Genomic DNA, 27,845 nt, shown 5'->3' with positions numbered 1-27,845 from the left:
GAGAGTTGTTTTTGTGCAGTAACTATAGCATACAAACAAGGGCATTCATGTGTGAATGAGTTGTTGCTCCTTACTTTCTGAGGTTCAAAATTTGCTGCCTCAGTCTTTTTAAAAACTTAAATCATTAAGACCTGAAGAAATAACTGTGTAGAAAGAATGGTATGATTTTAACTGACTGCTTGCATAAATGGTAAATAATCAGAGTGAACAATTCAAACAACTTAAAGGCTGCAAATTCCTTATCAAAGAGGCTATTCATAATAGTCAAAGCACACCTAGAATTCTAGCTTGCGATTCATTCTTGAATCAAAGAGGAGGAAAAGACCTAACTGATACAGTAGATTTGGATAGGGTACACTTCAGGACTGGGAAATTGTCAGTCCCAGTGTTTAGCAAAAACATTTGATGGTCAACTTTATCACATAGTGAATCTGCCTCTTGTCTTATTTTCAGATTTTTTATTCCATGGCAGCTGTAATTACCTAAAGTCTTGGTCATGTTTTAGATGGTAGAACTAGCCTGTAAGGGTGCTGGCAGATTTCCAAATTGCAAGTTTCGATATGTGTCAGTAGAGGAGACTTTCCTAGACAATTTCTTACTTTGGTTACCTGTTTTTTGCCATTTGCAGAATCCTCACAAATTCTTTCCTGATGAGCGATTTGGGGATGAAAGCCCACTCCTGACAATGAGACAGTCTGGACGATGTCGGGTTAACAGCACTCCCACTGCAGAAACCATGTTTACAGAACTGGACTCTTTTGTGGCCTTTCATCCACCATTGCCCCCTCCTCCACCTCCATACCACCCACCAGCAACTCCTATTCACAACCAGTTCAAAGTGGGCTGGAAACAAAGGGTGCCAAGTCAACATCCCTCCCGTTCCTTTTCTTACCCTTGTAACCATTCACTGTTCCACTCCCGAACAGCTCCCAAAGCTGCACCGCCTGTCTACTTGCCCAGTGTTAAAGCAGCACCTCCTGATTGCACTAACACTACAGGTCTGGGGAGGCAAACAGTGGCCGCAGCAGCAGCAGTCATGGCAGCGGAGAAGCAAGTAGTGAGTACTTTGATTTCTCCCCTTCTGCCCCTCCCTGGCTATTCAAAACAGCTTTTTGAGAGGACCTGAAGTAAATTCTCATGCTGAAGTAACTTGGCTTAGTAAGAGAGATAAAATAGCATCTTAGCTTTTCAGGAGAATTTTCTATCAGAATTGAAGGGGGGAAGTGAAGACTTGGCCATGAGCCTTCTGCATGCCAAAGGCATGGCCTGATTGCTGGGAGATTGACTGTTCCTGGAGCAGGAGCATTTTGGAGAGTGAAATGGGACTTGTTAAGCTTCTGAAATAGCTTACATATGCTCTACATTAAAGCAAAGCATAAGTTCAGTGGTGAACTGCACGCTGTCATTCACAGGTGGAAATCTTGTTGGTGTTTTGGCTATTCAGAGGTCAGCACTCCAGAGGTCAATAGATTTGTATAGAGCCTGTGGAGAATGTGAAAGCCTGATGGCTATGAAGAGGTTTTTAAAATGACTAGGCAAACAGAAGTTCGTAATTGCATATACAAAGGAGTGTTCACTATGGATTAATATTTAAAGGGGATAATTATAGCTGCTGAACTGACGTAATGAAAACAGTTAACTATAGGAGATGCTAAGCAAAGGCATGGCCTTGTAAAGTACATGAAACGCTAAATAATGAACTAGATCATTCATTTCTGCAGTGAAACCGCTGTTTGAGTGCACAGTTTTGTCATACTGAGAACTTGCCCTTCAGATGCAGGAGTTCTGAATGGAAACATGGATATATTTTTCTTCTTATTTAGCAGTTGTCCTAAATACATTGCACTCCTTTCTATATTTTTGGTTAAATTATTTTAACTTCAAATCAGTTATTGTCTATTCAAGTGTTTATTTAGTAGCATAAGGCTGTTTTTCTTGGTCAAAACTGACTTCATTAAGGAAATAAGGTATTGATTCTTCTGCAAGAGTTGACATAATTTTGAACATGTTCATCTATTGATTTTTTTTTGTGCGCAGTTTGCCTTCACATTAGAAGTGTCGTTATTAGATTGTTTCTATTAAAAATGCAAGAAGCATAGACTTAATATGGATATTTTTGTTCTGTGCTCTTTACACAACTTGTGAAGTACTAGTAATTAACAACAATTAGCAAAATGTCTTTCATTAGACACAGTAAATACAAGTAGAAATTTTAACCCCTCTGGGAGACTGATATCCCTGTAAGCAATCCTGCAAAGACAGGCATATGCAAGGAGAAGAATGCAGTGCTGCAACTTCCGCACACTTTGTGGATCTTGTCAGCACTGTAACTAGTGCCCCCTAAGCCCTTAGGCTTTTGTGTTCCTACACACATGGGTGTGCATGCAATTAACGTGCTTTAAAATAAGAAATTTAAGCAGAGGGGTTACATCCATAGTGAGGGAACAAACATTTCCTGGCTCCTCTGCACTGAAATTTTTGGTTATAGTATTACATTTGTTCTACACTGAGTACCTTGTTTAGGTTAATAATTGCAAGTTGTTACATTTTGACAGTTTAATAGTACTTTGTAATTCACTTTACTGCACATTAAATATAAGATAGTTAGGAAGCAACTATTACTGCAGCACAACCATTTCATGAAGGAATGAAGAAACCTTACGCTAGCAGGAAGGTGGAGGATGGAGAATACATTTGTTCTTCAAGCAACGCAGGGAACTTGCTGGCTAAGGTTAGTCTAGGCAAAGACAGATTAGGAAAATGTCATTCTGAATTACAGAAAGTACCCTACATATGGTTTATGTTTTTCTGCTTTGTTTCCATGGACTAATTTCTTTTTTTCTTTCCCAGTGTACTCAGCCCCTGCTAAATGAACTGATGCCAGATATTGCAATGGGTGTGTCAGCAATGTCTCTGAAAGACAGAAGATTGCCAGAACTCACTGTTGACACAGAATTAAGCCAGGCAGTCACAGAGGTAGGATCAGGTCCACCGCAGCACATTTCATGTATTCAGAGTAGGCACATGCCCACGTCTCGAAAGAAACATGCAATAGAGCAAAAAGTAGATGCTCGAGAAAATCAGCAGGAGTATCCTGACTTCTATGACTTCTCTAATGCTGCGTGCAGACCTTCTACTCCAGCACCTAACAGACACAGTCCTTCACCTTCACAAGGCATGTATTTTGGCCCAGATTTATATAGCCACAATAAGGCATCACCAAGTGGCTTAAAGTCAGCCTACCTACCTACCCAGATATCTCCTAAAAAGCAAGAAGATTCTAGGAGGGAATACCTGCTCTCCCAAGACGGGCATCAACACAGACAAAAGACTGAGCCGATACACCTCGATGTCTTAGAACAACCTCCCCAGCGACTGGACTTGGCATTGGTTACCCAGGAAAATGCTGGTAGTGGCCCAGTTCACATCAGGGGAAGAACAAAAATGGAAACTGACTTAACCTATGGCCTAACCTCTAACAGACCTTCGCTCTCTGCATACACCTCTGAAATGCAAGACGAGAGACCAAGTAGGAGACTGGCAGATGATGAGCCATTGGAACATGGAACACAGAGAAATGCAGATTTGGAAAGGGAAGACGGAGTAAGCAGAGGAAGGAGGTCTCCAAGCAAACCAGACTTCCTGTATAAAAAATCTGCTCTATGAAAGCAACCTTCAATATTTCTCTGTGCCTAAGAGTTGTGAACATACCGTTCTTTAACTTTTGGCCTGACTTCTGTCAGATAAATTCATTCACGCCAGCAGATAAATTCAGCTTTGCTCATTTCTTTTGTATATACATTTGCTTTATTAGAGACAGCATGCTATCAGTTTATTTTTAATGATGCTTTTGGTTTCATTTTGTGTGTTTTCTTTTTTCTTTTTCTTTTTTTGAGCAAACTTAATTAAGCCTTTAAAAAAAGCTGGCACCTTTTTTCTACAACCTGGTAGCCTTTTGCACCTGTACATCTATTTTAGTGTATTAGTTTTGTACTAATATGTTATACTTTATTGTTGCATTTAAAGGACTGTATTTTCATACTTTTGCATTTTCCCTTTCACCTGCCAATTCCCCACGTGCATTGGGTTGCACATTATGAAATGTATTTTCTTATGAGATAGTAACAATGTGTTTATTTTTTAATTATAGGAATTCCAAAGAACAGCACATTAAAATACTACATTTTTAGTTAGATTGGTTTTTTGTTCAGATCTGAAATGTCTTGATTCTTATCACTACATCAGGAATCCAGTCTAATAGTGTTTTGTTTGAAAAGTCCTGGCAGCTGGTCTTATAGCAAGCCCGCTCCCAAGAATTGTATTTTGGCTTTTAAGAGCAAAGGGGGATATTTAGGAGTCCAGATTCCATTGAAATTCACTGGGATCTGACAGTCTAATTCTGTATGCTTTGTGGTTCAGCTGTGACCATGGACAATTCCACAATCACCAAGAAGCACTTACTAGTCAGACTAGAATTGTTGATTTGCCCATGCAGAAATAAATCTAGAAATACTGTAAAAGTAATAGTAATAACTTGTTCTTCCAGCTACCTTTATGTGGGGGTAGGTGAAAACCAGAGTTGAGGATTCATGCTAAATCCTAGCGTCAGGAAGACAAGGCACAGTATCTTATGCTGTTGCCTGTAGTATAACTCCCCAGTTGATAGGGTTGCCTCTCCGACAGGGGTGCTGAGGTGACTGCTTATTGCCTTGCTTTGTCCTGCCTATGATTTTTAAAAAAAGGGCTTCATTCTCAGTGATGTCATTCAGTGTTCCTTAGCTAATTTGAAGTGTCACTGACTTCATAATTGCAACTGTTCTGTGAACAAAATCAAAGCAAAGAGTAACTGCTTTAGCACCATTAAATGTGTGAAGCTTTAGCGCTCTTACATTACATTTCTACTTCCCTGACCTTGCTTTTCTAAAGCACAGAAATGAGAGATTCATCGATTAACATGAAATGAAGAGGGAATGGTAGTGATTTGGGCTGGTTCCCTGTCCCTGACTTGAGGTTAAACCATACAACTGGTGTAGCAGTTAGTTATTCAGCATGTCCCTCTTAGTGCTTACTGTGCAGTTCTTCCCTATTCTAAATGTAATGAGGCCGCAGTGGTGGTGCCATGCAGTGTAGTCACTGCTGGTAAAGACCTGTTTGGGTTTTTTAAAGGAAGCTTCTGTAATGAAAAATTTTTCCTGTAGTTGAAAACTGTAATCCCAGGTGTGACCTAAGGACTCTTTTAGGGTTGATTTGGGTTGTTTCCTACAGTTCAAAATACTTAATACTATTTAAATGGAAATCTTCTTGCAGCATTACTTTCATTTTTAGCTGATGGCAGTTTCTTACCCATTCTGTTTCATTAAAATATGCAAGGCGTGACATGCACAACACCCTTTTCCTGAAATATTGAATACTGAATTTTCAATCTACCAAATAACTTCTGGATAAATGAAAATATGGGTGTTTGAACCATAAATCATAATGTCTTCTGCATATGCAGGTACAGGCCTTCTGTTTCTATGAAAGCCCTGCAGACGCTCCTTTTAAGGCATGATATAGGATTGGAGGAGAAACTTAGCTAAACTGCACAGGTGATGCAAGTGTTCTGAGGGTGAGGGGAGATGGGTTTTTTTTTTTTTTTTTTTTTTTTTTCCTGTCAGCCTTTTTTAATCTGGTTTTTGACCACAGTCAAGACACTTAGTGGTCCTGGCCTCATCACAAATGTGTGTGATTTCCTCAGAACTGCAGTGTAAAACATTCTTAAATATGAGAAGATATCAGTAGGGGGTAAGGCTACTTCAGGTTAGGGACTGAGGTTCATTGGTTATATTCTGAAAATTTGAGCACAGTGCTGTCTTACTGCATAACTCTAACCAAACACTTTGGTTTCATGCTCATGAGCGCTAGAAACAAATTAACACTCATTTCACAAAACCCTGAAACTCGCTGCACTTGCATTGTTAGTCTGTTAAAGTAGTTGAATCACTTAAGTCGTAGCTGTCCTGAGAAGACTTAGTATTCTGAATAATTTATTTTTACCTAAAATTGATAGATCTACTTTCAGAGGAAACTATTTTTAGTTACCACTGTATTTAGGTGTGGCACTGTGTGCTGGGAGGGAGATGGGCCTGAAATCTGCAGATGTTGTCAATAACTCTTAGCTTGGCATTTGTGGAGATGTGGCTGATAAGGAGGACTGAGTCATTTGGAGGTTACTGTGTGAGGGGAATCATGAAATGGTTTGGCTTTGCAAATAAGCCAGTGAGAGATGCTTTGGGGGGGGGAGGGGGAAATGTGTCTGCTTTTTAGAATATGTAATTGCTTCTGAGATCTCAGAAGCTGAGCAGTATTAAAAGGAAACTAGTATTTAAAAGTAGGCGCAAAATAAAAGACAAGTCCTTTTGGGGCCATAAGACAATCAGGCCACTTGGACAATCTACATTTTCAGTTGCATATTTTGAGTTGGGAAGAAGATAACAGCTGGCTTCAAGTGGAAGAGAAATACTTGTCAGATTAATGGAATTGTATTTTTATACTTCAGGATAGGATTTCCTACCTAGTTGGATGGTGGTGAAGGGAGAAACTATCTTTATCCTTCTTTAGAGAAGTATTACTCAGAAGCTAGTGTTCATACATCTCACTCCCCAAAAGTAGATACAGTGGGACAGTATTGTCTCAGCTTCCTAATACACAAAACCAATAGCCATGCTACCTGCATCTACTGATATTTTATTGATCAGTACAGAAGACCTTTGTTTACATGAAGCACTTTCTGATTAGGCTGGAAATTAACATCTCCTTTTCCTCCTATAAATTGGATGGAAAACATTGATGACTATATTTTGCTTGATGATAGAGGTATGAACATTAAGCTTTTTTGGATGAGGAAGATTACTGTTTGGTGTTTTATTAAAGAGAGAGTTCAGACTCTCAAATAGTAAGCAACATGCAAAAACTTTCTAATTCCCCTCTTCTTTACCCCTCCCTTTTCCCCTAATGTATGGATGAATAACTTAATTCCTGGAAAAAGATTCTTCCTTTGAAACGTTCTGTTGTTCCATAGAGTTGCTGTAGTTGTGTGTTAACAACTGCTGTGTTCATTTGCAGTTTCTTGTTTTTCCTGTTCTTAAGCAGTTTCCTTTCTGAAAATTAAGTGACTGTGGCCCTTCTTACTTGTAAGCCTTGGTTTTGGTCTTGGAATGTCCCAAGTGTTTATTTGTCTTATAGGTTTCTTTGTTTTTCGGATGTTTTGAAAGAATTCACATGCTGTTTGAGACACTGTTAATTTCTTCTAATGACTGACTATAAGCTTATATGGTAGAAGGGTGCTGAGTTCTGCTGAATGCAGGGAACAGCTGAAAGATAACTGTAAAACTGTATTTGGGGGTTCTGTAATTATCTGTACTTCCAGAAGGTAGCCTTGCCTTCTGTAATGTTACATTTTTGTTTCTTGTCCTTGTGCTGTTACTGGTATAAAGTCAAGTGCCTTCAATGCTAAAGGCTCAGAAAACTTTCTTAAACTGATTTCATGTCCTATGCAAGTGTTTTTTCTACAACCTGCATAACCAGTACTTTGTAAAACTTGTTTACGCTTCAATTGTACATAGTGTTTTTTTAAAAAAATAGTATTTTTATTTAGGTACCTCCAGACTTGAATTCTAGTCTTGTGTGATGCATTGTAAAACAATACATTTCTCTTTTGAGTACCATTACAATTGTAAAAAGGTTTTCACTGGTTCTATTTTTCTACTGTTGCTGAGAAGCATGTAACACTGACTTTATCCTACGTATAGTTGGCATTTCAAATAAATGGCTTGTATAGAATGTACATGTGTGACTTCTCTGATTTAACTGTTATCAGCAGGCTGCTAAATTAGTGCTGACTTATTGGCAGAACAGGATGTGTCATCATTACTCCGAACCCTTCTATCTGACTGATTCCATGGAGGGGAAAGGAGTATTTTAATTCAAACTTTAAAGCGCCCTAGAAGTGCAAAAAGATGAAGTTTATAATTTCTTCTTCTTCTTAAAAAAAAAAAAAAAAAAAAAAAGAATGCTTTGAACATCAAGGTTATATTACAAACCAGTGTAAAAATAAAAGACATAATTAGTGACGCTGTTCAGGCAACTTATTAAAAATTGTTACGGTGAAATACTGTTTAGTGAGTTCTTCGGTCTGGAGCTCAATTGACTGTGACTATTCACTATTAAAAGCAATAGGATTACCCATACTTCAGGCAGCAGGACTTAGCCCTTGATCTAGATGTTTACTTTCTGAGCGGAGCAGCTAGACAAAGACACTCATTAAACATAGCATTCTCTTCTTGAATTGCAGTTATCCTATGTCAGCTGAATATTCATTAAATCTGTTTCACAAAAAACAAGTGTTTCCATTACTTCAACGAGATGACTAAAGTTTAGAAGTGTGTCATCCAGCAGCAGAAAATCTGGACTAGTCTCACTTTGATGTACAATAGCAGAATACTTTGGGTTATCTCCTGGCTTAAATGGGGAGGAGGGGGAAAGAAGGGAAAAGTACAGTATAATCTTATGGGTTTATCTTCATTCCTACCTTTAAGAAGATAAGTTTTAAGAACAACTTCCTAAAACAGAGAAATTTTAATACTTTCATTTTGTTACTTTTTTTATGACATTCTTTCATCTTAATGTCAGAGAAGATAAGATTCCTGTTCATCTAGGGGAGAGCCTCTGGGAAGAAAGCACAAATGGATGGAGATTTGAAAGGTGAGTTGTTAAGTGCTATGTCCAAGTACTTGCTGATCACTTCAGGTAAACTATGCTCCATTACTTTAGTACAGGCTGATGCCAAGAATTGAACAGCATGTGTGTTCAGTGTTGACATTATGGTGTGAATTGTGGCTACAGGAACTAATTCTTGTGGAAATTACAGCTTTAGTTCAAAATATTTCCTGCACCTGCCAACTCTGTAGTAAGCAGTTTTTATTAATACATTGATACCTTGGGCTGTGCTGTCACTGCATGGTGTAGAGTGTCCGCATGTGCTGAACATGCGAGACAAGGTCAACAGGACCTGAGGCAACACCCCTAGTGCACAACCCTCCCAGGACACAAAGGTAGCACTAACCTGCACTAACCGTTTTTTGTATGACAAAATAACTGAATATCCTGTTCCTGTTGGACTGTGGTAAAAGGGAACTGGGAAATACCAGTAAGGAAAATGTGTTTCCAAGAACTACAAGTAACATGATTGTGAGTGCTGTCTTGGCCCGTTGAGCAGTGCTGCTTCCAGGTCACCTGGGTTTCAGAGGTGGATGTTGAGTCAGTCAGGAGGAAATGATCTCAGAAGCACACATGATCTCTTATCCAGCAGCTACCCTGAGGACCACATGCTGTAAGCCATAAATAACAAGAATGACATCCTGTACTGGAAGGCAATATGGAGTTGTTTGTGCCAGTTTAAACATCTCAAAGAGTACATATTCTACATACAGCTCATAGTTTTGTTTGAGTTAGGGATTCTGAGGAAAGAGAAGGAATTCAGGAAGATTTGTCAGACCAGTTTTAGTATGCATTTCATATGAGGTTTAAGTGATGCTACAGTAATATGAAACTTTACACAGAAGCTTAGCAGACAGGATGTCCACTTTCTAGTTCAATGGAAAGATGAACCATAGCTGACTAGAGTCTGCACAGACAGTACTTAAATTCTCCCTCTGACCTTGGCATTTAAGGAGATTTTGTATGTACTTGAGGGAGAACAATAAAACTTTTGAAAAGTTAAGTGTTTCAGTTTAGGATGATTTGAATTCAGAGCTGGAAATAACCCCAACTGTGGTTACCTCTGGGCACCCTGTGGTCAGACTAGATTTTTCCCCTACTTTAGCCCATTAAATGCTGAGAACTGCAAGACAATAGAAACATAATCCTGTTCTGCTTTTTTCTCCTGCTCAAACCACACTCTAGGGTGAGATGCCAGCAGTGATGGGACTACACACCTTGTTTCACAACTGCCCAGAGTCAAGTGGGTCAAGGCTGGAAGCAAAGATCTAGGAATGAAAGGCTTGACTTGCCAAGACAATGGCTGACTCACTCTTACGTGCATCTTGGTCATATGGCTAAACAGGTAACCATCACATTACGATGCACTGAGCTGGATATGGATGAGAACAAAATGGCATAGCAGCAATTCAAATACAAAGACAGTGCAGATTGAAGTTATTTAATTTTTAGGTATTTTAGTTAGGTATGCAGTTACAACTCCCATAACAGTTGCTACAAAAAAGCACATACAATACCCAGAGTTAGATTTAAAAGCAACTAGTCATATTTGCATAAAACAAATTAATTAACTGAGTCTTTATGCTAGAACTTGCTTTTGTAAATGAGGTGGCCAAAAAGAATTAACAATGATAAAAGCTGGATTTTCTTCTAAGAAATCTTAACATGGGAGCAGAACAGTACCTCATGGTAAGCAAATCCTCCAACTACATAGAGTGGGAGTTAAAAATTAGAACTTTCTTAAAGGATTTTGGGGGTTTTGTGGGTAAAGAAAAACTAAAAACTACATTAAGCTCAAAATGACTTCTGGGAAATTTGATATTTAGTTTTAGTTAACTGTAGATTCTTAAGTTGGTGAAACATTTTCTATTCCTTGATTATCACAGTGATTATAAAAAGATCACACACTTTATACTGTAGCAAAATGCTAGGATGCTGCAACATTTTAGGAACACTTATGAAATAGAACAATTTAAAGTAGGTTAGTTTTTAAAACCAAAGCATATTAAAATTCCTTTAACAAAACCCCCAATACTTAATTTGTAACTTAATACCTCCTACTGGATATTGTTTACATTCCAGTGAGAGGATAAAGTTCCTGGGACAAATTTTTGCATGTAAAACACTGTACAATATCTAGAAACAGTTTTTGAATAAAAAAAATAGATACAACATTCTGCTGTATCAGGACCAACCCATGATTTCTGATTTTTCACATGCTTGGGGAATACTTCCACAGTATATAGAGTTAGCATGTGAAGGTACAGTGCCATTTAGTTCACATGATAGGACCCGAACTGTAGAATGCAGTTTCATTCAACAGGATTAGAACCAATGGACATCATTATAACACATGCCTCCTTTCCCCCTTGCAGAATCATGCCTCCCTACATGTAGTAATAGAAACCAACTTTGGGCTGGGGGTGTATGATAGAATCACTGCAACCAGAAGAGATGATACAGAACCATTTAGAGCAGGAAAGCAACACACCCCAGTTTGCAACACACACTAAGTGCAAATTTCCTACATTGTATAGAAACCAAGATGGGCAGACCACGCCCGTGTTTTAGTATGGTGTACAGCTATAGGCACTAAAAGTAAAACAGGTCAAAGAATAAAGGGAATAAACAGTGGCACAAAGTTCTTTTAACAAGCAATTCTCCCCTTTTGAAACAAGGCCAACTTTCAAAGAAATGTAAAGCAGATCAATACTGAAATCCATATAAATGAATCACTATGCAATGTACCTGTTAAGAACACATGTGCACTACAAATAAAGGAAATATGAAACAAAATGAGGAAAAAGTTGGAGGCAGTTTCTTGGACAGTAGGATGTTGAGGAAAAGCCAACTATTAAAGATGCCTCTTCTGTTTGTCAACGGATATATTGTTTTCCCAGTTGTCCTTTCAGACTCAAAACCTCTCAGTCTAACTACAGTAATACTGCATCCTATTAGTCCGTCGTCTTTTTCGTGACTGAAATTCTTCAAAGAAGTGCTGAATGTCTTCTCTTTTAACAACCTAATGGAAATAATATGAAACCCAAGTTGTGATACAGTAATTAACTTAACAGTCCTTTTCTTACATGTATTACACACACTTACGAAACATAAAAACAGATATCCAGAAATCTCTTTGATACAGTTCTCCTGTCCTACCCAAAGGAAGTGATTAATACCAAATTCCACTAAAAGAGAATACAAGTAGGGAAATGAGCTACCCAAAGGTAGAACAAGTGTATGGAGGAATGCTTCTGATGATAATTTTAATGTGCTCAGTTACTTGCTTTTATGATCAGAATAATTATCACAAAGCAAGATTTCACAAGCTCACTTCAGATGCACTGAAATATAATTAGGAATGAATGGCATTTTGGCAAATCTGTGGCTTAATTTGAACAAATAAAATCTCCATGTTAATAATGGCATACTAATTTCTTGAGTAAAACAACTGAAAAAGATTGTCTGCCACTATTTAGTCAGTCTTTGTGCTTCTGAAGGTTTAAATGCAGCCTAAGACCGAGCATGAAGATTAAGACTTTTTTTTCCTGAAGAAATTTCAATTTAAAAGCTGCTCTCAGCACATTTCTGTGCTGTTCCTGTTGCCTCTCAAAAATTTCTCTAACAAACAGAAATAGTTTTTAAATCCCAATAGAATCAGAAATGTACAATGTTTACTTGAGTACCAGCAACTCTGAGAGGAAAAAAATATTATATTCAACATCCCCCAGCAGTACTTCGAAACACATTTTCTAGCAAGCAAACAATTTCTGCAAGTTACACCTTACCGTTCCCTCATCTGCAAATCTCCTGAGATAGTCAGTCAGTTCTGTCTTTAAATCATTGTATTCTGGATGGAGAAAGTGAAGGCATGGAGGGGGAAAAAAAAAGACCCAGCTTTAGTTTAACACTGGCTTAAGATGAAGACTTGCTCTATTTCCTCCTGTCACTAGTTAGATTTAGTTTAGAGAAATCTAGGTTTGAACTGGATTATAAATTAAATAAACAAGCAAGAATGAGTAAACTTCAGGAACCTAATGCAGTTATCTGACTAGCTTATGCAGTCTGAATATCCATTCAGGTGATCTTCAGAGAAATATATAGAAGTCCAGAGAATGAATTAATGCAATTAAAGGACTCCCTCCTCCCCCCAAATTGTAACTGCAAAAGCACAGGTAGGTGGTAGGAAGTCCTAGCAAGTGTTCTCACCAGAGCATAAACCTCTTATTCAAAGGAGGGGAATACTGCTCCACTTACAAAATACATCAAGACTGTCCTGTCAATAATAGAAACAAAAAGAAACCTTGCACCCCAGCTTCGCATCAGCTGCCAGCCCCAAAGCAACATAAGATTAACAGAACAAGGTAAGAAATGGGCCAAAAGACAGGAATGTAAATTTAACATTCATCTTACAAGGAATTACCATTAATATACTATCTAAGATGTTAAAAAAGAGAAGACTTCTACATCAGCTGCTTTCTTAACATAAGGAAGTTAAAGTTATAACAACAGGCCAGAGAGGACAGACTTCTCCACAGTAATACCATTTGAGGTTGATTAAAGTGTAGAAGACTGTATGACAGGTTCTTTAAAAATAGTTGGATGCCAAATTATAATACTGTAATACCTGCTATGGTATTATATGGTTATGTAATAAAGACCACATAATGTGTATATATATGATATGGTCTTTATACAGTAAATTGTTCATTCAAAATGCTAAGGCAGATTCTAAAAATGAAGTTATATTTACCACAGATGAGTTCTACTTGCTGGACTCTGTTCATGCTGTTAAGGGTGTCCATTAAAGGATCTCTCCTGTCGGTTTCTTGGTCACTGGTACCTTTATTTTCATAGGCCAAGACAGTGTCACATTCATCTGTCAGGAACTGGACTTCAAGCTCTGAATACATTTTCTGGAGAATAAAGTAAAATTTAATTTCAGATTACAAAATTCTTCAGGCACAGATGCATTCTCCAACCCCTTTTCACATTAAGTATTGCAATTCATAATGTAAATTTTGTATCAACAAGCATTTCAACCATGTCTCATGAAGACTTCCAGAATGACATTAGTTCTAAATCACAGGAAAATATAAACGTTTAGAAGCTTCTTCACACATGCTGTATTAATTCCAAAAGATTCTGTTTGTTTCTTTAGGTCTAGTGGATGTCTCACTAGGTGTCTATATGCACAGTAAGAACGTTTTGACAGATTTTTATCTACAAGCTTCTCTTCAGGGAGTCCCTCTCTGCCTCCCCACACTTACAATGAAGAGAGCATACATACCAAACAGTCTTCACATGTGCATAATTTGCTTCTCCAGTTTGATGGCCAAAAGGTGGCAGTATCTTTTTTTAAAAATTGCTTGCTTTGGAGTTCTTTCAGCTTGCAGACTGGGTCTTCACTCTTAGTAACTATCTGAATTAAAATGAGAGTGTTCAATGCACTTCAAATACATTCATTTTCCTTAGGCAAGTTTTGTTTGTTTGTTTTTGGTTTTTTTGTCTCAGACACGTTTATTTCTATAGGACAACCTATGTTACTGTTCCATTCACATGAGGATGCTGATGTGTTTTTAGCAGTTTTCATTAAATATAAATATACTCTTCTGTAGAAGTTTACTGCAATAGTCATAAATGTTTATGAAAGCAGAGCTGGACTATCATGCAAATGCAGCTACAATGCATAATATCGCTATATTAAAACAAACTCGGGAGTTATTTCAGTGTAAAGGCACAACAGCTGACAAGTGCAGGGATGGATCTAAACCACCTGCAAGTGACATTATGCCCTTGTGACACACATTTCCAAGCATGTTCCATAGCCTACTCCACGCTCTACAGAGAACATGTATTTAACATGTCAGTAACAAAAATACTGAAAATGAGCACGGAACTGGACAGAAAACCTTTTCACTGAACCTACACAGAAAGAGGTGGGCTTTAGTTTCTCTATCATCAACAGGAATATACAACAGAAAAGAAAGCACATTTTACCTCTGGACATGAAGACCCAGAGCTAGTAGATGGCTCATTAAACTGTTCTATTTGCTTTCCCTCCTCCTTTTCTTGGTGTTCTACTCCACTTTCTTTTTTTATTTCTTTTTTCTGTTCTTCGCTTTCCTCGACATTCAGGATGATCCCTTTGTCTTCAAGAGAGTTCACTTTGGTCAAAGCAGGAACTAGAAGATACGTATCCACATAAATAAAAATATTGTGCCAGGCACAGTACAGACTACTACAAGCTTTCTTTTTTGCTTTATAATGTAGTGTTACAGAGCACCTGGACCGTCTGATCCAGATGATATCAAGTCCTAGATACATTCTACAGCTATCCAAATATGGTGACCTATGTATACAATGAAACCCCTTCCTCTTTCATCACTGCCTTCTTCACCTCTCATATTCCAATCCAAAAATCCTCCACCTCCCAAAACATAAGACCTAGGAGAGGGGAAAAGGGCATCACAATTTCACATAGTACATGACAGCTACCGAATCTGTGATCGCTACCAAGAAGTGTCAAGAAGGACAAACATCCTCGTATTGTACAGAATTTTTTTGTTGACTTTATGTCAGAATCCAGTATCTTTGTTTTCTCCAGACAATTAAAAAAGAAAAAAAATCATTTAATGCCCTTTATAAAGCATTTACAGCAGTCTTCAGCTTTATACATAGTTTTGAAAAAGACAATTTAAGCAGTTGTTTATACACAAAATTGTAAATTAATAACAATTCAATGTACCAAACACAAGACCTTCTGTAGACCCTCTGCTGCACATGCTCTTACTAACCAGAAGTTACAATTATGTAACTTCAGCTGAATGTTTCTTCAAGAGCTCTACTTTTCCCCATAAAACCTTTTGCTGAAGATATCAATTTCCATCAAAATAGCTCAAAAATACAAAGTAAATTCTACCAAGGAAAAGTCACAGTTGTCACCTCTACTGCTTCTAAGGATGTACTAATGTATTCAGCTTCCAAGAGTTTGGGGTGACTCAACATCCAAGTGAAGTGATCTCAGCAACCAGAACTCTATGATAGATCAACTATACTAACTGCTTCTGGTGTCAAATAAATTTATCTTTTGATGTCAATTCAAATGTGTGCACGATGACACAGCTAGTTGGGGGGAAAGGGAAGCAAAGAAGAGAATTCTAGGTAATCCATCGTGGAATCCTTAAAATTACCATTTGAAATTCCTGGTGCATGAGAGCTCAATCTCCAGTCAATATAAGGACTCTTTAGGAAACAAGACTACATGAAATCAGCTCTTTCCACTGAAATCAAGTCATATACTCTTCTGATCCTGTGGAGACCACATACCAAATGACACCTGGTGAGACCACTGGTCTCTCCTGAGGGAACACACAACCCAAACCAAGCTCCAATTAAGTTCAAATTAAGATTTTATACACTCTTTTCAAGTCACTATCATTCACTCTCTTCTGTTTGGAGTCTCTCAAACCTAGCTGTATTCCTCACTGCTTCCCTTATGATGGCTCTTCAGATCTTTTGATTCAGCCTAGAACTTAAGTTCCTTAGGACAAGTAATAGATTTTTATCCATCCATGTGCTAGCACCCCTTTGATGAAATAAATAAAATAGCGAGAACTATGGCATTAAGATTTATGAACCAGACTTCTTTTATAGAACATTTAGCGCAGCCTTGTGTTTCACTGCTAAAGGTTGGTATCTGACATGATGAATATCATTTCTCCTACCACTCAAATATATTATGTCAATAATCAATTAAGCATGAGAAATACATACTAGAGAAACATTGGCTCAGATATCTTAGTTTTCTTTACCTGCTAATTGTGAAGCATAGGCCCATAGGAAATGGCAGTGCTTCATGCAGGCTTGGCATATCATTTCATGGAAGTCTCCACTTTCAGGAGGCACTGCACCAAGATGCTGTCAAAGAGAAACAAGCACACAGCAGTGGAATGTTGGCTGCAATTTAACAGATGCAACTCTAGTTTTAGTGCAAGTAAAATGTCAGCTACTATCGTATTTTCATCGCAAGCATACAGTCCTGCTTCCTTCTTACAACCAGCATCAGTATAACCGAAAAGCTGGAAAGAACAGATCAAATTCCAGGGAAAAACTGAGATCACAGTGCCTTTGTTTACTGTCTTTTATGCTTTCTACATACCCAGAAATCTCAGTTCTATCTTTATCTCATTTCTAAACATTACTCTTCTAAATACTGTCCTAAATATAGCTGCCTAATAAGATACCTAACACTCATGGCATCTTTAAACTCCTACATTAACTTTTTGTGATTGTTTCCTTACACATAAGAGATTGTAAATCTTCATTGTTCACATACTGAAATTGAGAAGAATTAGGTCTCAAAGCCCTCAAATTTGTGAGAAATACTGAGGCAATTAAAAGCACTTAACTGTTTTCTTTTGAAAAACATTCTTATACAGCTTACAGCATGCAGCACAACATCCTTAATGCACACATTTATACATAAGAAAGAAACCCACAGTTTATCTACAGAACCTATAATTGAAGCCAATCATCTTGTTTTCTTACTTGTTCCAGCAACGTCAAACATTTAACTTTCTTACATCCACTGTGAAATTTCACTCATGCCCTCAAAGGCATGACAAGCTGAATCCTTGCTCATGCATTAAGTAGGGCATTCAGTGAAGTGCTTAGCTGCTTTTAAAAGATTTCCCCAAAGTCTGTAATCAGGGACCAACAGTGCAGTTTGTTCCTTACTATTTAATGTAATTACAATTCAAAAAAGCATCCCTCTGAATGAACAAATAGATAGTTGATAATGATGTGCTTTACATTAAAGAACTCACTGATTCCAAGATTATAATTTTCCAGTTAAAGACAGTTACAAACCTATTATTTTATTCTGCAGAAGTAACCTTGAAAAAAGTAGAGGTATTCCCAATTATTTTGGACCACAGTGAACAGCAACGCAAGTTTAAACATTTAGTAATACCTTGCAGAAGCTGAAAAGAACTGCCTCAGAACTTATGTAAAAATCTTCTGAGAATTATAGCAAATCTTTCCAAGTAAGAATTACCATACAAAATTAACTGATGACATTAATTTATTTCTATGCTAATGGCAACTGTGCTACTTATAGTTTCCTTACCCTTCCATGGAACCAGTCTTCGCAAACTATGCATTGGATCATTTCATCTGGAATCTAGATGAACGGTCGTATTATTAGCATTAATATCAACCTTCAGAATCTTTCACAACCCTCAAACTACAGTATTATGCAAAGCCCACTCAAGTGAATTGCATTTCCCTCTTCACCCACCCACACTGAGCTGCCATTAATAAGTAGTTACCATTTCATTAGGCATTTTGCTTCCTTAAAGTTCAAGAGCACGTGTATTTTATTAAATTATGAAGACTGTGGAAACTCCCAGGTGTATTACAAAACTAGTTTTCCCAGTACAGCAAGACATTCTTATACAAAAGGACAGATAAAAGTTAGCATGGTATCGGTAGCTTTCTTCCTGTAAACAGAAATGCGTAACAGGGAACTTATCAAAACAAAGATATTTATATTCTCAGTGTCATCAGGTTTTATTTAGGAATGTCAGATTCCTAACTTAACTGTCCATAATACAAACTTAGTACAAACTGATTTATTATGAAACAATTATTAATGATTTCTTTTGAAATATTTAGATTTCATTAAACTTGGGAGAAATGAGTTCATATTTGATAATAACACTAATACAGTTTTTTCATATTTGGAAGACTTATGCCTTTCTTATTCTTTCTGTCCCTAACAAACTCATTTTTTTTTTAAACATCTAACTTTTATAACTGCAAAGGAAAGTTTCTGTGTGTAAACCAAGTGTCATGTTTTAATACTTCAGACAGAGAAACAGCATTCTCACTGACATAAAGGAAGGCTAAAGCCCCTGTTGAAAGAGAGAATCTCCCCACTCCAGAAGCAGTCCTGTTAGAGCACTGTTGCAAGCATGAGGAAGCAGATTCAGATCTCTCATATCAAGTGACTTATTCTCTGTTTGTAGGACTTCTCAAGATAAACCCATCCCCTAACGGAACAATAAAATTTTACAGAGAGGAAAGCAGAGATAACTGCACCACCATTTTGTCCAAATGATGGCGTGTCTTCCTCATCTGTTTTTAAAGTATAATTTTTTTTTAAACTATTTTAAATAAAAGTGAGAATGTATTACTTTATACAGTGAATAACAGTCAAGGTAATATCAATCATAAAATTTCTTAAAGTGGGATCTTCCTTAGCAAATAGCTTGTGGACCACCCTTTGCACAGTGTTTTGTATAAATATCTTCTGAATATGATTACTACTAGATTTTTCATTTCTTACCTCATCTTCAGGATCAGGATAAGGTCTTTTACAAGTACAGTATAATCCAAAGAAATTGTCATTATACTTATTTCCTGAATTCACCTTGCCCTTTTCCTAGAAAGAAAGGACAAATTGTTTCAATAGACAATGCAGTGAGAAATAGAAGATGCATACCCTAAAAAACCTGTTCTATTTTGCTTCCTAAAAGCAATCATTATACACATCAGTTTGAAGATCTGAAAACAAAGATATTACCCTGAGACTCCTATGTTATACAGTAGGCAGAAGATAGGGCACATGATGAATACTGAAGTTCAAAAGGAAATAGGAAGAACAGTCTTTCTACACATAGAACAAATGGCAACTACGGAGTTTTTTTAAGCTACTGCTAATCTAAAATTACCTAAGAGCATAATACTTCTTTAACAGTAACTGTTGATAGCTAAATTCAAACTTCTTTTTATATATGCACAATTCTTTCCAGAAAGCCATTAGCCACTAAGATTTTATTCAAACAAAATCCTTGAGGTTTGATCACCAATAATGCATGTCTGTTGCCATTGTAGCAAAGTCTGCAGATTTACCATGCACTTCCCCTCTCTTAAAAAAAAAAAAAAAAAAAAAAAATCCAGACCATGGTCCAAACCCAATTTTGTTTAATCTTACCATTGAGCTTATACTAAATTCATGTCATCTAAGCCTCACTCTATACGAGAGGGTGTTCCAAATTACAGAACATGCTGAATGAAGTTTGGTTACAGCTAATTCCACTTCAAAAATACAGCTAATACAGCTGGGGCCAGAGGACTTTAGAACTGTATGTAGTTTCAGCCTAGGACCACAGTCAGCCCTTGCAAAAACAGCTGGGACCATTTATACACTATAAAATGCTTTTTACCATTACTTTGTTAAAAGAAGAACAAATGACATGAGCTCCCTTCATCCATGAAGTCAGCCAGCTTAACATACTGATGCTGAAGGTCATTTAAACTAGTAGATTGATTTTGCACTGAAGTGAAGGAGGAGCCACATGATCCATTTTGCTGACTCAACAAGGAGCACTAACATCTTAAAGTTGCCACAGGTGTCTCTGTAGGGATCACCTGACCACAGCTCTAGGCTTACTGGCTCTGGATCAGCCCCAATTCTGCCAGGACCAAAAGGGTATACACACAGAACCACTTGCTGTTTCTACATTTGGAGCGTTATCATCTTGGGAACAGAACTGCAGGCAAGCCAAAGAGCTTCCTTCCTCTGTTTGCTTTCCAGAACATCACCAAATACTTGATGAGTCCAAACTGCCCACTGAGCTTGAAACTACAGGGAGCTTAATACAGTAAAAAACTACTCCTTCAGTAGACTCCAGTGGCAGCCTATCAAAAAAGATTAGTGCACTGAAGCTGCCACAGAGAAAGGGATGGAAATGTCCATTCTGACAACAGCACACTCTGAAGTTTCCTTAAAGCAATTGTAAAAATCACACCCCAAAAGATTCTCCTGAAGCCAGCTTAGACCTAGCAGGACTTATTAATACAGGCACCACAACACGCTAAAGCATTTTCACTGTTTCAAGCATTGAGCTAGCTATGGACGCAAACAGCTGCACCCATGAGTGACAAAGCTCAAACATTCCCCCTCATTTAACTTGCTGGGAGAAGAGGCACCATGTGAGTCAGCACTCTCTGAGGCAAGATACCAACCTTCTGTTATTTTGATTTTGCATGTCTAAAATCTGTATCTGAACTTACTGGAAGTAACTTGCACTGCAAGTTTTTGAACTTGCTATTTCCACAGTCACAGCGGAAGTTCCTGGAAAGGAAAAACAAAGCATTTCAGATTTTTTATTATATAAAAATACATTAACTTTTGTATTTATAACAAATCCCAACAATTTATTAGGAACCATAAAAATATTCTTGCAGCTATTTAAACACTAGCATCTGTTAGAATTGGCCAAAGAGCCTTGCGGCCTTACCACCTCATGCTGCGTTCCTGGCAGATCTCAGGTAACATCATCATTTACAACAGCATTTGGCTGGAAGAACTCAACAGAACAGCTAACTAAGGGTGCTGCAACTACCACATTCAAAAAGGCAAGCATGTATATAGGCAAAAGAGGAGTGTAAATTGGTTCATTTCCAAAGGCAAGATCCACAAAGATGATTAAGCACTTATCTCCTATTCAGACACCTAAATTCTCACTAAAACAGCATAGGACACTTAGATATCTAAAGAGGATGGAGGAACAAGAGTACTTTATTAATCTGACCTAAGTTGCCAGCACAATTTTGCAAGACTCCATACTAGTGGAAACATGGTGTCTTGCATGAGATAGATACACATCTAAACATTGTCCTACTTTGGTCCATTAAGACTCATCTTACTTAAAATTTTTATGTACAGCAGAAAATGCTCTGGGGAAATTTTTCTCTGGACAATTAATCTATGTACCAAAATCCTTCAAGGAGTTTCAAAGTACTCAGACCAGTAAGGAAAACCTGAGAGATAATAACGATTATTAGTTTAAACCACTGTGTTTCAGTACCGTGCTAAAGGAAGTGCTGTATTTCATGCCAGAGACAGTTGTGTTGCACTAGATACCTGTATGAACCTTAAATGATTACTTGATTTGCAGGGGAAATTGCAAGGATAAGCCTTAACATTTAAAAAGCATTTGTGGCAAGAACATTTAGTAGTTTCCAAGAAAACCCACAGCACGAACACTGAAGATTTGAAAAGATGCAATACCCCCAGTTCTTAGGGTACTGCTTCCAGAGGGAGGCTCAAACTGTTCTGTGTTACTTCCGTGTCAAAACTTACTGTTCAGTGTTACTTTTTTTCTGTTGCAAGCAGCATACGTGCATTTCAGGTACAGACGGACGCAGTTTTTAGGGGGAGGGCGCACGTAACGCCTGTACTCGCACCGCTCTGCGCCCCGCTGCGCGGTTCGCCCAAAGCCCCGGCCGAGGGCTCCGCGCGGCTGCGGGCCCCGCTTTACCTCTTGGTGTACAGCTCGAACAGCTTGTGCGTGCCGTGGCACTCGTAGCTGCAGGCCAGGCAGATGCCCGCCGGCTCCTCGCCCGCCGGGGTGCAGGTGCTGCAGGCGTACAGCGCCTGCCGCTTCACGGCGCCCTGCAACGAAACGGCGCGCGTGGGCGCGGCGGCGGGGCGGACCGGGCCGCGCCGCGAGGGCGCCCAGCCCCGCGGCAGGCGGCGGCAGCAGGACCGGGGGGCCCCGCGGCGGCGCCCCCCGCGAAGCGCCAGGTGCGCGCGCCCGGCCCGGCCCCGGCCCCGGCCCCGCCCCCACCTGGGAGTAGCTGCAGCGCTCGTGGTCGCTGCCCCCCAGCACGGCCCGCGCCTCCTTCTCCAGCTCCTCGTTCTCCGCCAGCACCTCCGCCAGGGACACCACGGGCTCCTCCGGGCCCCCCGCGCCGCCGCCCCCCTGCTCCGCGCCCTCCGCCGCCGCCTCCATCGCCGCCACCCGACGCCGAGGGCCGGGCCGGGCCGAGGCGAGGCGAGGCGGGAAAGCGCGGCTCGAGCGCCAGGGGGCGCCGCGGCGGAAGCGGAACCGCAACCGCGCGCGCGCCCCACGTGACGCGCGCGGCGGCGAGTCACAAAGGGGGGGGGAGCAGCGCGCGACGCGGCGTTGTAGCACGCAGCCCCCGAGAGCCACGGGGCGGGGCTTGCGCGCGCGATGGGCGGCCTCGCGGGCCGCGTGGGGGCTGGCGGGCGGGTTGCGAGCGCTTCCGGGTTAGCGCGCGCGGGCTGCGGATTGGGCGGCGGCGGTGCCCGTGACGGCCCCCTGCTCGCCCCGCCCCCCGGCGGCGGGATGGAGCTGCGCGCGGAGCTGACGGGCCGCGACGGGCGGACCTGGCCGCTGCTGGTGCGCTGCGAGGCGGAGGCGGGCGCGGGCGGCGAGCTGCGGGGGCTGCTGCGGGGCCTCGAGAAGCTGCAGGAGCAGGTCACGGAGCTGCTGGGGCCTCTGGTGCAGCAGGAGAGAGAGGCGGCGGGCCGTGGCCGGCCGCGCGGTGAGTGGCGGGCGGCCGTTGGGCGCGTGCCCTGGGGCGGGGCGGGGGCGCGCGGGGAGCCGGGCGCCGCCGCCGCCCCCTCTGCCTCAGCGCCCTCCTCTGGCAGCGGTGTGCTACCGGAGGGGCTGTGTGCTTTTTTCAACACCTCATCCGCTGTTTGAACCCTCGTAGGTGATGTTGGGGAAGAGGAGGAGGAGGAGGAGGAAGGTGATGAAGATGAGGATGAGAACAACATTGATATGAAAGCAAACGCAGATGGCCCGCCTCTAAAACGGACAAAAGTTCAGCAGTCGTGACTATGGCGTGAAAGACTGTATTTAGGCCTAAAAAGAGACTTTACAGAATGTAAGTGTTCTTTTGGACAGTGGTACCTCGGGGGTGGGCAGACTGTTCTTGCAAGGCAGATGTCTGCATTTTTATTCTTTTTACTTATGTTTTAAAAATGAAATGTCGATCCCCACCACTACTTTAATATAGGAGCCCTAATAAAAGGGTGTGCATTGGCATTAGCAACAGGAAGCGAGTATTAGGCTGAAAAGATGAAGAAGAATTTTCAGTAAACCAGCTGGTGTAGATACAAAACACACCGAGTCTTCTGACCATTACATTTTTTAATGGCTTCTCCTGAATCACAGTATTTCTTCATATGACTTAAGACCAAACTATTTTAAAATAAACTAATAAAATATGGAACCTGTTATTTTGTCAGATATGGTTTTAAAATGGTATAAGACAAACAAGTCATTTGTATGGAGAGAAAGTAGCGTAAGATCACTTGAGTATTCAAAATCAGTTAAAAACAATTGCACAGATGTGATTGTTCCTGAACAATCCTATGAGCCTAAAAGATGGAAGATTGTTTCTGCATATAATATAAAAGGTTTATTTTAGTCACCCATCACTAAAGTACTTTCCAGTTAAAGGTCATAGGCTACGTAGATTGAAAGAGTTGGAAATCTTAGTCTCCAAAAATTTTGAATTTTGATGATAGCTAGAAAGCTGACAAGTCAATGTGATTTTAATAATTATCTTTTAGATTATTATACAAGTAAAACACAGCTGTCTACCCTAATCATCTGTTTCTTCCAAACAATCTCTGTTTCTTCATGCACCAGTTAATTTTTATATACCTTTTTTCATCACTGAGTTTTAACCAGGTTGATTTTTAGGCTCTTTCAGTAGTTAAGTCAAATAAAGTGAACATCACAGCCTAATAGTCTGCCTATGCAGAATTCTCACATTACCTCCAAAGGACAAAATGAGCAGAGTGAAATTTTATGACACTTTATATTAAAAAAAACAAAAGTCCGGGCAGGAACTAGGGGTAATATAATCACATTCTACACTGGTTAGTATAGTTTATTTTAGAGGGGAAAAAAAACATAAATATTCCTATAACACCTACAAGTATGTTATGTTCTTGGCTGTATAAACCAGCATAACCCAGTCTCTCTGCTGAGCAGGAAAGATAGCTTGTCCTGTCATCTGATCATAATGCAGTATGTGGAATGTTATCAGGCTATCAGATGGTTTTTGCAGGGAGGGTGGGGGTTGTAAATACTTCCTCTATGTTACTTTAATTGCAAATTTCTGTTTGGTGCATGCTTCTGTGAACAAGTATAAGGCATTTTTGATACCCAGTCCACAGCGCTTACTGTGAAGCCTGAGAGTTTTCCCTACAAGAAATTAACTAGCTGATTAATAGTGTAAAAAGCATTCTTTAATTTCTGTGTGTTGCAAAACAGTTGGCATAGTTTGTTTCTCAGTATTATGGAAATGGAGCAAATCTTGAGACATGAATATTGAGGGCAAACTGTCTGAACCAATTAGAGTGAATTTTTACAAAACTGCATTCATTTGAAATCATGCAAAAAGAAAGATGTCCAAATATTTTTACTGGATTTCTTTTTCAGCTAAGAAATTCACACAGGACACACCTATTATTCTGTTAGCAGATATGACAGAGTCATAGCTGAGAAGAAAAAACTGTGACTTTAAAGACCAGGTAGTTTTATTTGCTGAGGACCTAGGATAGGAGAAAAGTGTACAAATGAATTCTGATCTCTTGTCAGGCTGCAAAATCTTTAAAGTGATAAAATACATTATCTACACTAAAAGAACATTTTAAATATGCATTGAAGGAAGTGGCTTATCAAAGCGGCAAAGGCAACATTTCACATACAAAAGCTAGCCCAATAAAGGCATCAGAAGGGCTGCTTCATGTGACCTGTGGTAAACTAATGACATATCTTTTGTGCTCCGTGTTCTGCAGCTTTGGAAGCTTTCTGTAGAACTATATATACTCAGAGCAGTGTTTTCCTTTTTTTTTTTTTTTTTTTTTAATTTTTTTTCCCCCTCTCCTCTTCAGACTGCAGTCCTAAACACTCCAGTAATGGTGTGAACTGTGGGATCACCAGAAAGCAGCAACATTAACATTAGGCTTGAATTTGCTATTTTATATATGTAGACTCCTTAAAAATAGTTCACAGATGCACAGAAGCTGGCATGTCACAGGTTGGAAACCACTGGTGTAAAGCAACAAACCCTAACTTTACTAGCCTGGGAATAAATGAAAGTAATGCTCTGAGTAATGAGATATTCTCTTCCTGTGTCAACCTGGATAGTAGTGACATCTTGCACTTGAGCTCCAGAAGAGATCAATGAACACTGGGTTGAAAACAGCCACTCAAATTTTGCCTTTAAAGAATCATTTCTAGTCCTTCTGTTTGCAGCAAAACTTTGAAAGAATGAGGAAGGTACTGGGCCTTCAAACTTAAGTATTCCTAAAACATAGGCTCACTTGTGACATAAGTGCCAAAACTCTTGAAAAGAAAACTTTGTTCTTCTGAGAGCTGCTGCTCTAGGGTAACAAGGCACACACAGTCATGGTGCTTTTTTTCCCCTCCCTCCTCCATGTCTGTTCTTAGAGCTGTGTTCTGTACCTTTCTGGGGGGAGTCCCCTTCTCCAGCAGGACTGCAGCCTCCCACTTCTGGTACAGCCCTTGTAGCCAGGGAACAGGAACATGGGGCAATAGAGGTAACTAGCTGCAGCACCCCTTTTCCAAGCAACCAAGTCGCTAAAGTCTACAGCTTTTTCCATGGCTCTGGGAAACAAGCTCCAAAGTTCTCTGTATGTGGAAAAACTTAGTATTTATTGGTATGGAGAATATAACAAGAAAAAAAAAAAAGATTTCTACCAAGCTGTGCTAGAAGATGAAACTTCATGAGCAGCCCTGTTAGATCAGGGACAATAATATGTACATCACCAGTCACCTGTGTCCTGCATTTTAGGTAGAGTAGAGGAGCCTTGGTGGAAGAAAGATGGCATACTCTTATTGTCTCTAAGACATGGTAGTGCTTTTGTACCTTAACCAAAGTTTAGGCTGATACAGAATGAATCGTGTTCCCCATGTCATTTGTGCTGTTTATTGTTTGTCCATCTTACTCATAGCCCTTAGTTTTATTAGCCAGAAGGGGACTAGGGTAGATGAATTTACTTAGTGCTAAAGGCGAGAAGGGAAGAGAATGCTTATATGCTCCTACTGTATAAAAGAGCTGGAGTGATCCTAAACTAAATTCCAGGTAGTTAGATGAGAAGCAAATACTAGCTCAAAAAAACCAGCAAAAATGTCAAAACAGGTCTCCTTCACAAAAACTGGGATTTCAGTGTATGAGTTAGTCTATTGTTACTACTTTGAAATACTGAACTTTGAGGCTAAATTCACAAAGAAATGTAATAAATTGCAGTGTTCTCTGTTAACCAAAAGCTTTAGAATCACAGGTTTGGTATTTATTAAGCACTCACATGCCTTTGCAAGGGGAAGGGGGGTAATCCCATTTTGCCCAATAATCAGGGCATTTTTTGATAAGGTGCAAAACCTGTTTGTATCCTTTCCTAGTTTTGAGGAGATTTCCCAGTTGAGAAATATTTCATATAATTTTCATTAAAAGGATATGAATGTGATTCCCCCATTGTAGACCCTGTGGAACTCCCACTCCTTCTGGCTTAACAGTTAATTTACTACAAGCTCCTGTGGAAATCAAATTATAAATAATACAGTAATCTGGCAGGGCATAATGTATCACGGGGCTTAATATGCAGTAACTATATTAACACCCAACAGAATTAACAACTTAGCAGTGGTTTTGGGCACATCCATTAGCCAAAATCCACTGACTTAGTCTGAGGATCAAGAGTTAAGCATAAGTGCCTTTCTGTGGCTCTAGCAAGTTCTTTCTTGCCAGAATGAACCTGTACTGTAGGGCTAGCTTTAAGGAGAGCTAAAGCTGAGGCAATTCTTAGAAATCAACTACGTGATAAAGTTATTAAACTGTTCTCATATATTAGTTCATATGCAGAAGAGAGATACATACATAAAAATTAGTATTTTTAAAAAACTACTAGAATAACAAAGCACTTGCACCACTGATCCACTAGAGACCATCTCTTAAAGATGACCATGGACTGGGCAAGAGAAAATAAAGGGGAGTTAATAGCAAGTATCCTGCAGAAACTGTAAAGCTTTGTTCCAAGGGAAAGTCAATCCTTGTACTTCAATTAAAAAATGAAAAAAGCTTGCAGTTGTACTCCACTGCCAGAAGTAACACACCTCATAAGGAACACATTTTATTGCAACTTACTTTAATCCAAGCATGAAAGGCTGCAGCCTTAATTTACACTCTTCACTGGATCTGCCCTCCCATGGGAAGTGAGGAACAGGCTCAGC

At 39.6% G+C, this 27,845-nt stretch overlaps 3 protein-coding genes across 6 annotated transcripts in view; 2 read left to right on the top strand and 1 right to left on the bottom strand.

Moving 5' to 3' along the window:
* BTBD7 (BTB domain containing 7) overlaps positions 1-7,821 on the top strand; it is a 58,072-nt gene extending 50,251 nt beyond the window's left edge. For all 3 annotated transcript variants that reach the window (XM_067296967.1, XM_067296965.1, XM_067296966.1), the window contains 2 exons: positions 629-1,057; positions 2,851-7,821. In XM_067296967.1, the coding sequence (XP_067153068.1) occupies positions 629-1,057; positions 2,851-3,666 (1,245 nt within the window). In that variant the 3' untranslated portion in view covers positions 3,667-7,821. The remainder of the gene's footprint in view (positions 1-628; positions 1,058-2,850) is intronic.
* A 2,361-nt stretch (positions 7,822-10,182) lies between these two features.
* Positions 10,183-22,623, bottom strand: UBR7 (ubiquitin protein ligase E3 component n-recognin 7). Of its 2 annotated transcripts, XM_067296963.1 has the most exons (11): positions 22,398-22,619; positions 22,089-22,222; positions 20,839-20,899; positions 19,109-19,204; positions 17,888-17,941; positions 16,572-16,677; positions 14,758-14,942; positions 14,048-14,179; positions 13,511-13,673; positions 12,546-12,607; positions 10,183-11,779 (listed from the first exon to the last, which is right to left on the bottom strand). In XM_067296963.1, the coding sequence occupies exons 1-11, from the start codon at positions 22,560-22,562 to the stop codon at positions 11,687-11,689; spliced, it is 1,251 nt and encodes a 416-aa protein (XP_067153064.1). In that variant the 5' UTR covers positions 22,563-22,619; the 3' UTR covers positions 10,183-11,686. The 2 variants fall into 2 exon arrangements, with proteins under 2 accessions (XP_067153064.1, XP_067153065.1); XM_067296964.1 differs by lacking the exon at positions 14,048-14,179 and having other exon boundaries at positions 22,398-22,623.
* A 251-nt stretch (positions 22,624-22,874) lies between these two features.
* GON7 (GON7 subunit of KEOPS complex) lies at positions 22,875-23,811 on the top strand. The gene is made up of 2 exons (XM_067296962.1): positions 22,875-23,118; positions 23,290-23,811. The coding sequence occupies exons 1-2, from the start codon at positions 22,920-22,922 to the stop codon at positions 23,412-23,414; spliced, it is 324 nt and encodes a 107-aa protein (XP_067153063.1). The 5' UTR covers positions 22,875-22,919; the 3' UTR covers positions 23,415-23,811.
* Positions 23,812-27,845: the final 4,034 nt, after the last annotated feature.

This window comes from Apteryx mantelli, chromosome 4, assembly GCF_036417845.1.
Source record: "Apteryx mantelli isolate bAptMan1 chromosome 4, bAptMan1.hap1, whole genome shotgun sequence".
In the NCBI taxonomy this organism is placed as follows: Eukaryota; Metazoa; Chordata; class Aves; order Apterygiformes; family Apterygidae; genus Apteryx; species Apteryx mantelli.
Note: the sequence above shows the minus strand (reverse complement) of the source record. Positions and strands in the feature narration are given on the sequence as shown.

Coding starts and splice junctions, on each gene's coding strand:
- GON7 (XM_067296962.1), top strand. CDS start 22,920: ATGGAGCTGCGCGCGGAGCTGACGGGCCGCGACGGGCGGACCTGGCCG. Junction 23,119..23,289: donor GGGCCGTGGCCGGCCGCGCG/GTGAGTGGCGGG, acceptor GAACCCTCGTAG/GTGATGTTGGGGAAGAGGAG.
- UBR7 (XM_067296963.1), bottom strand. CDS start 22,562: ATGGAGGCGGCGGCGGAGGGCGCGGAGCAGGGGGGCGGCGGCGCGGGG. Junction 17,942..19,108: donor ATCCTGATCCTGAAGATGAG/GTAAGAAATGAA, acceptor CCGTTCATCTAG/ATTCCAGATGAAATGATCCA. Junction 16,678..17,887: donor AAGACTGGTTCCATGGAAGG/GTAAGGAAACTA, acceptor TCTCTTTGACAG/CATCTTGGTGCAGTGCCTCC.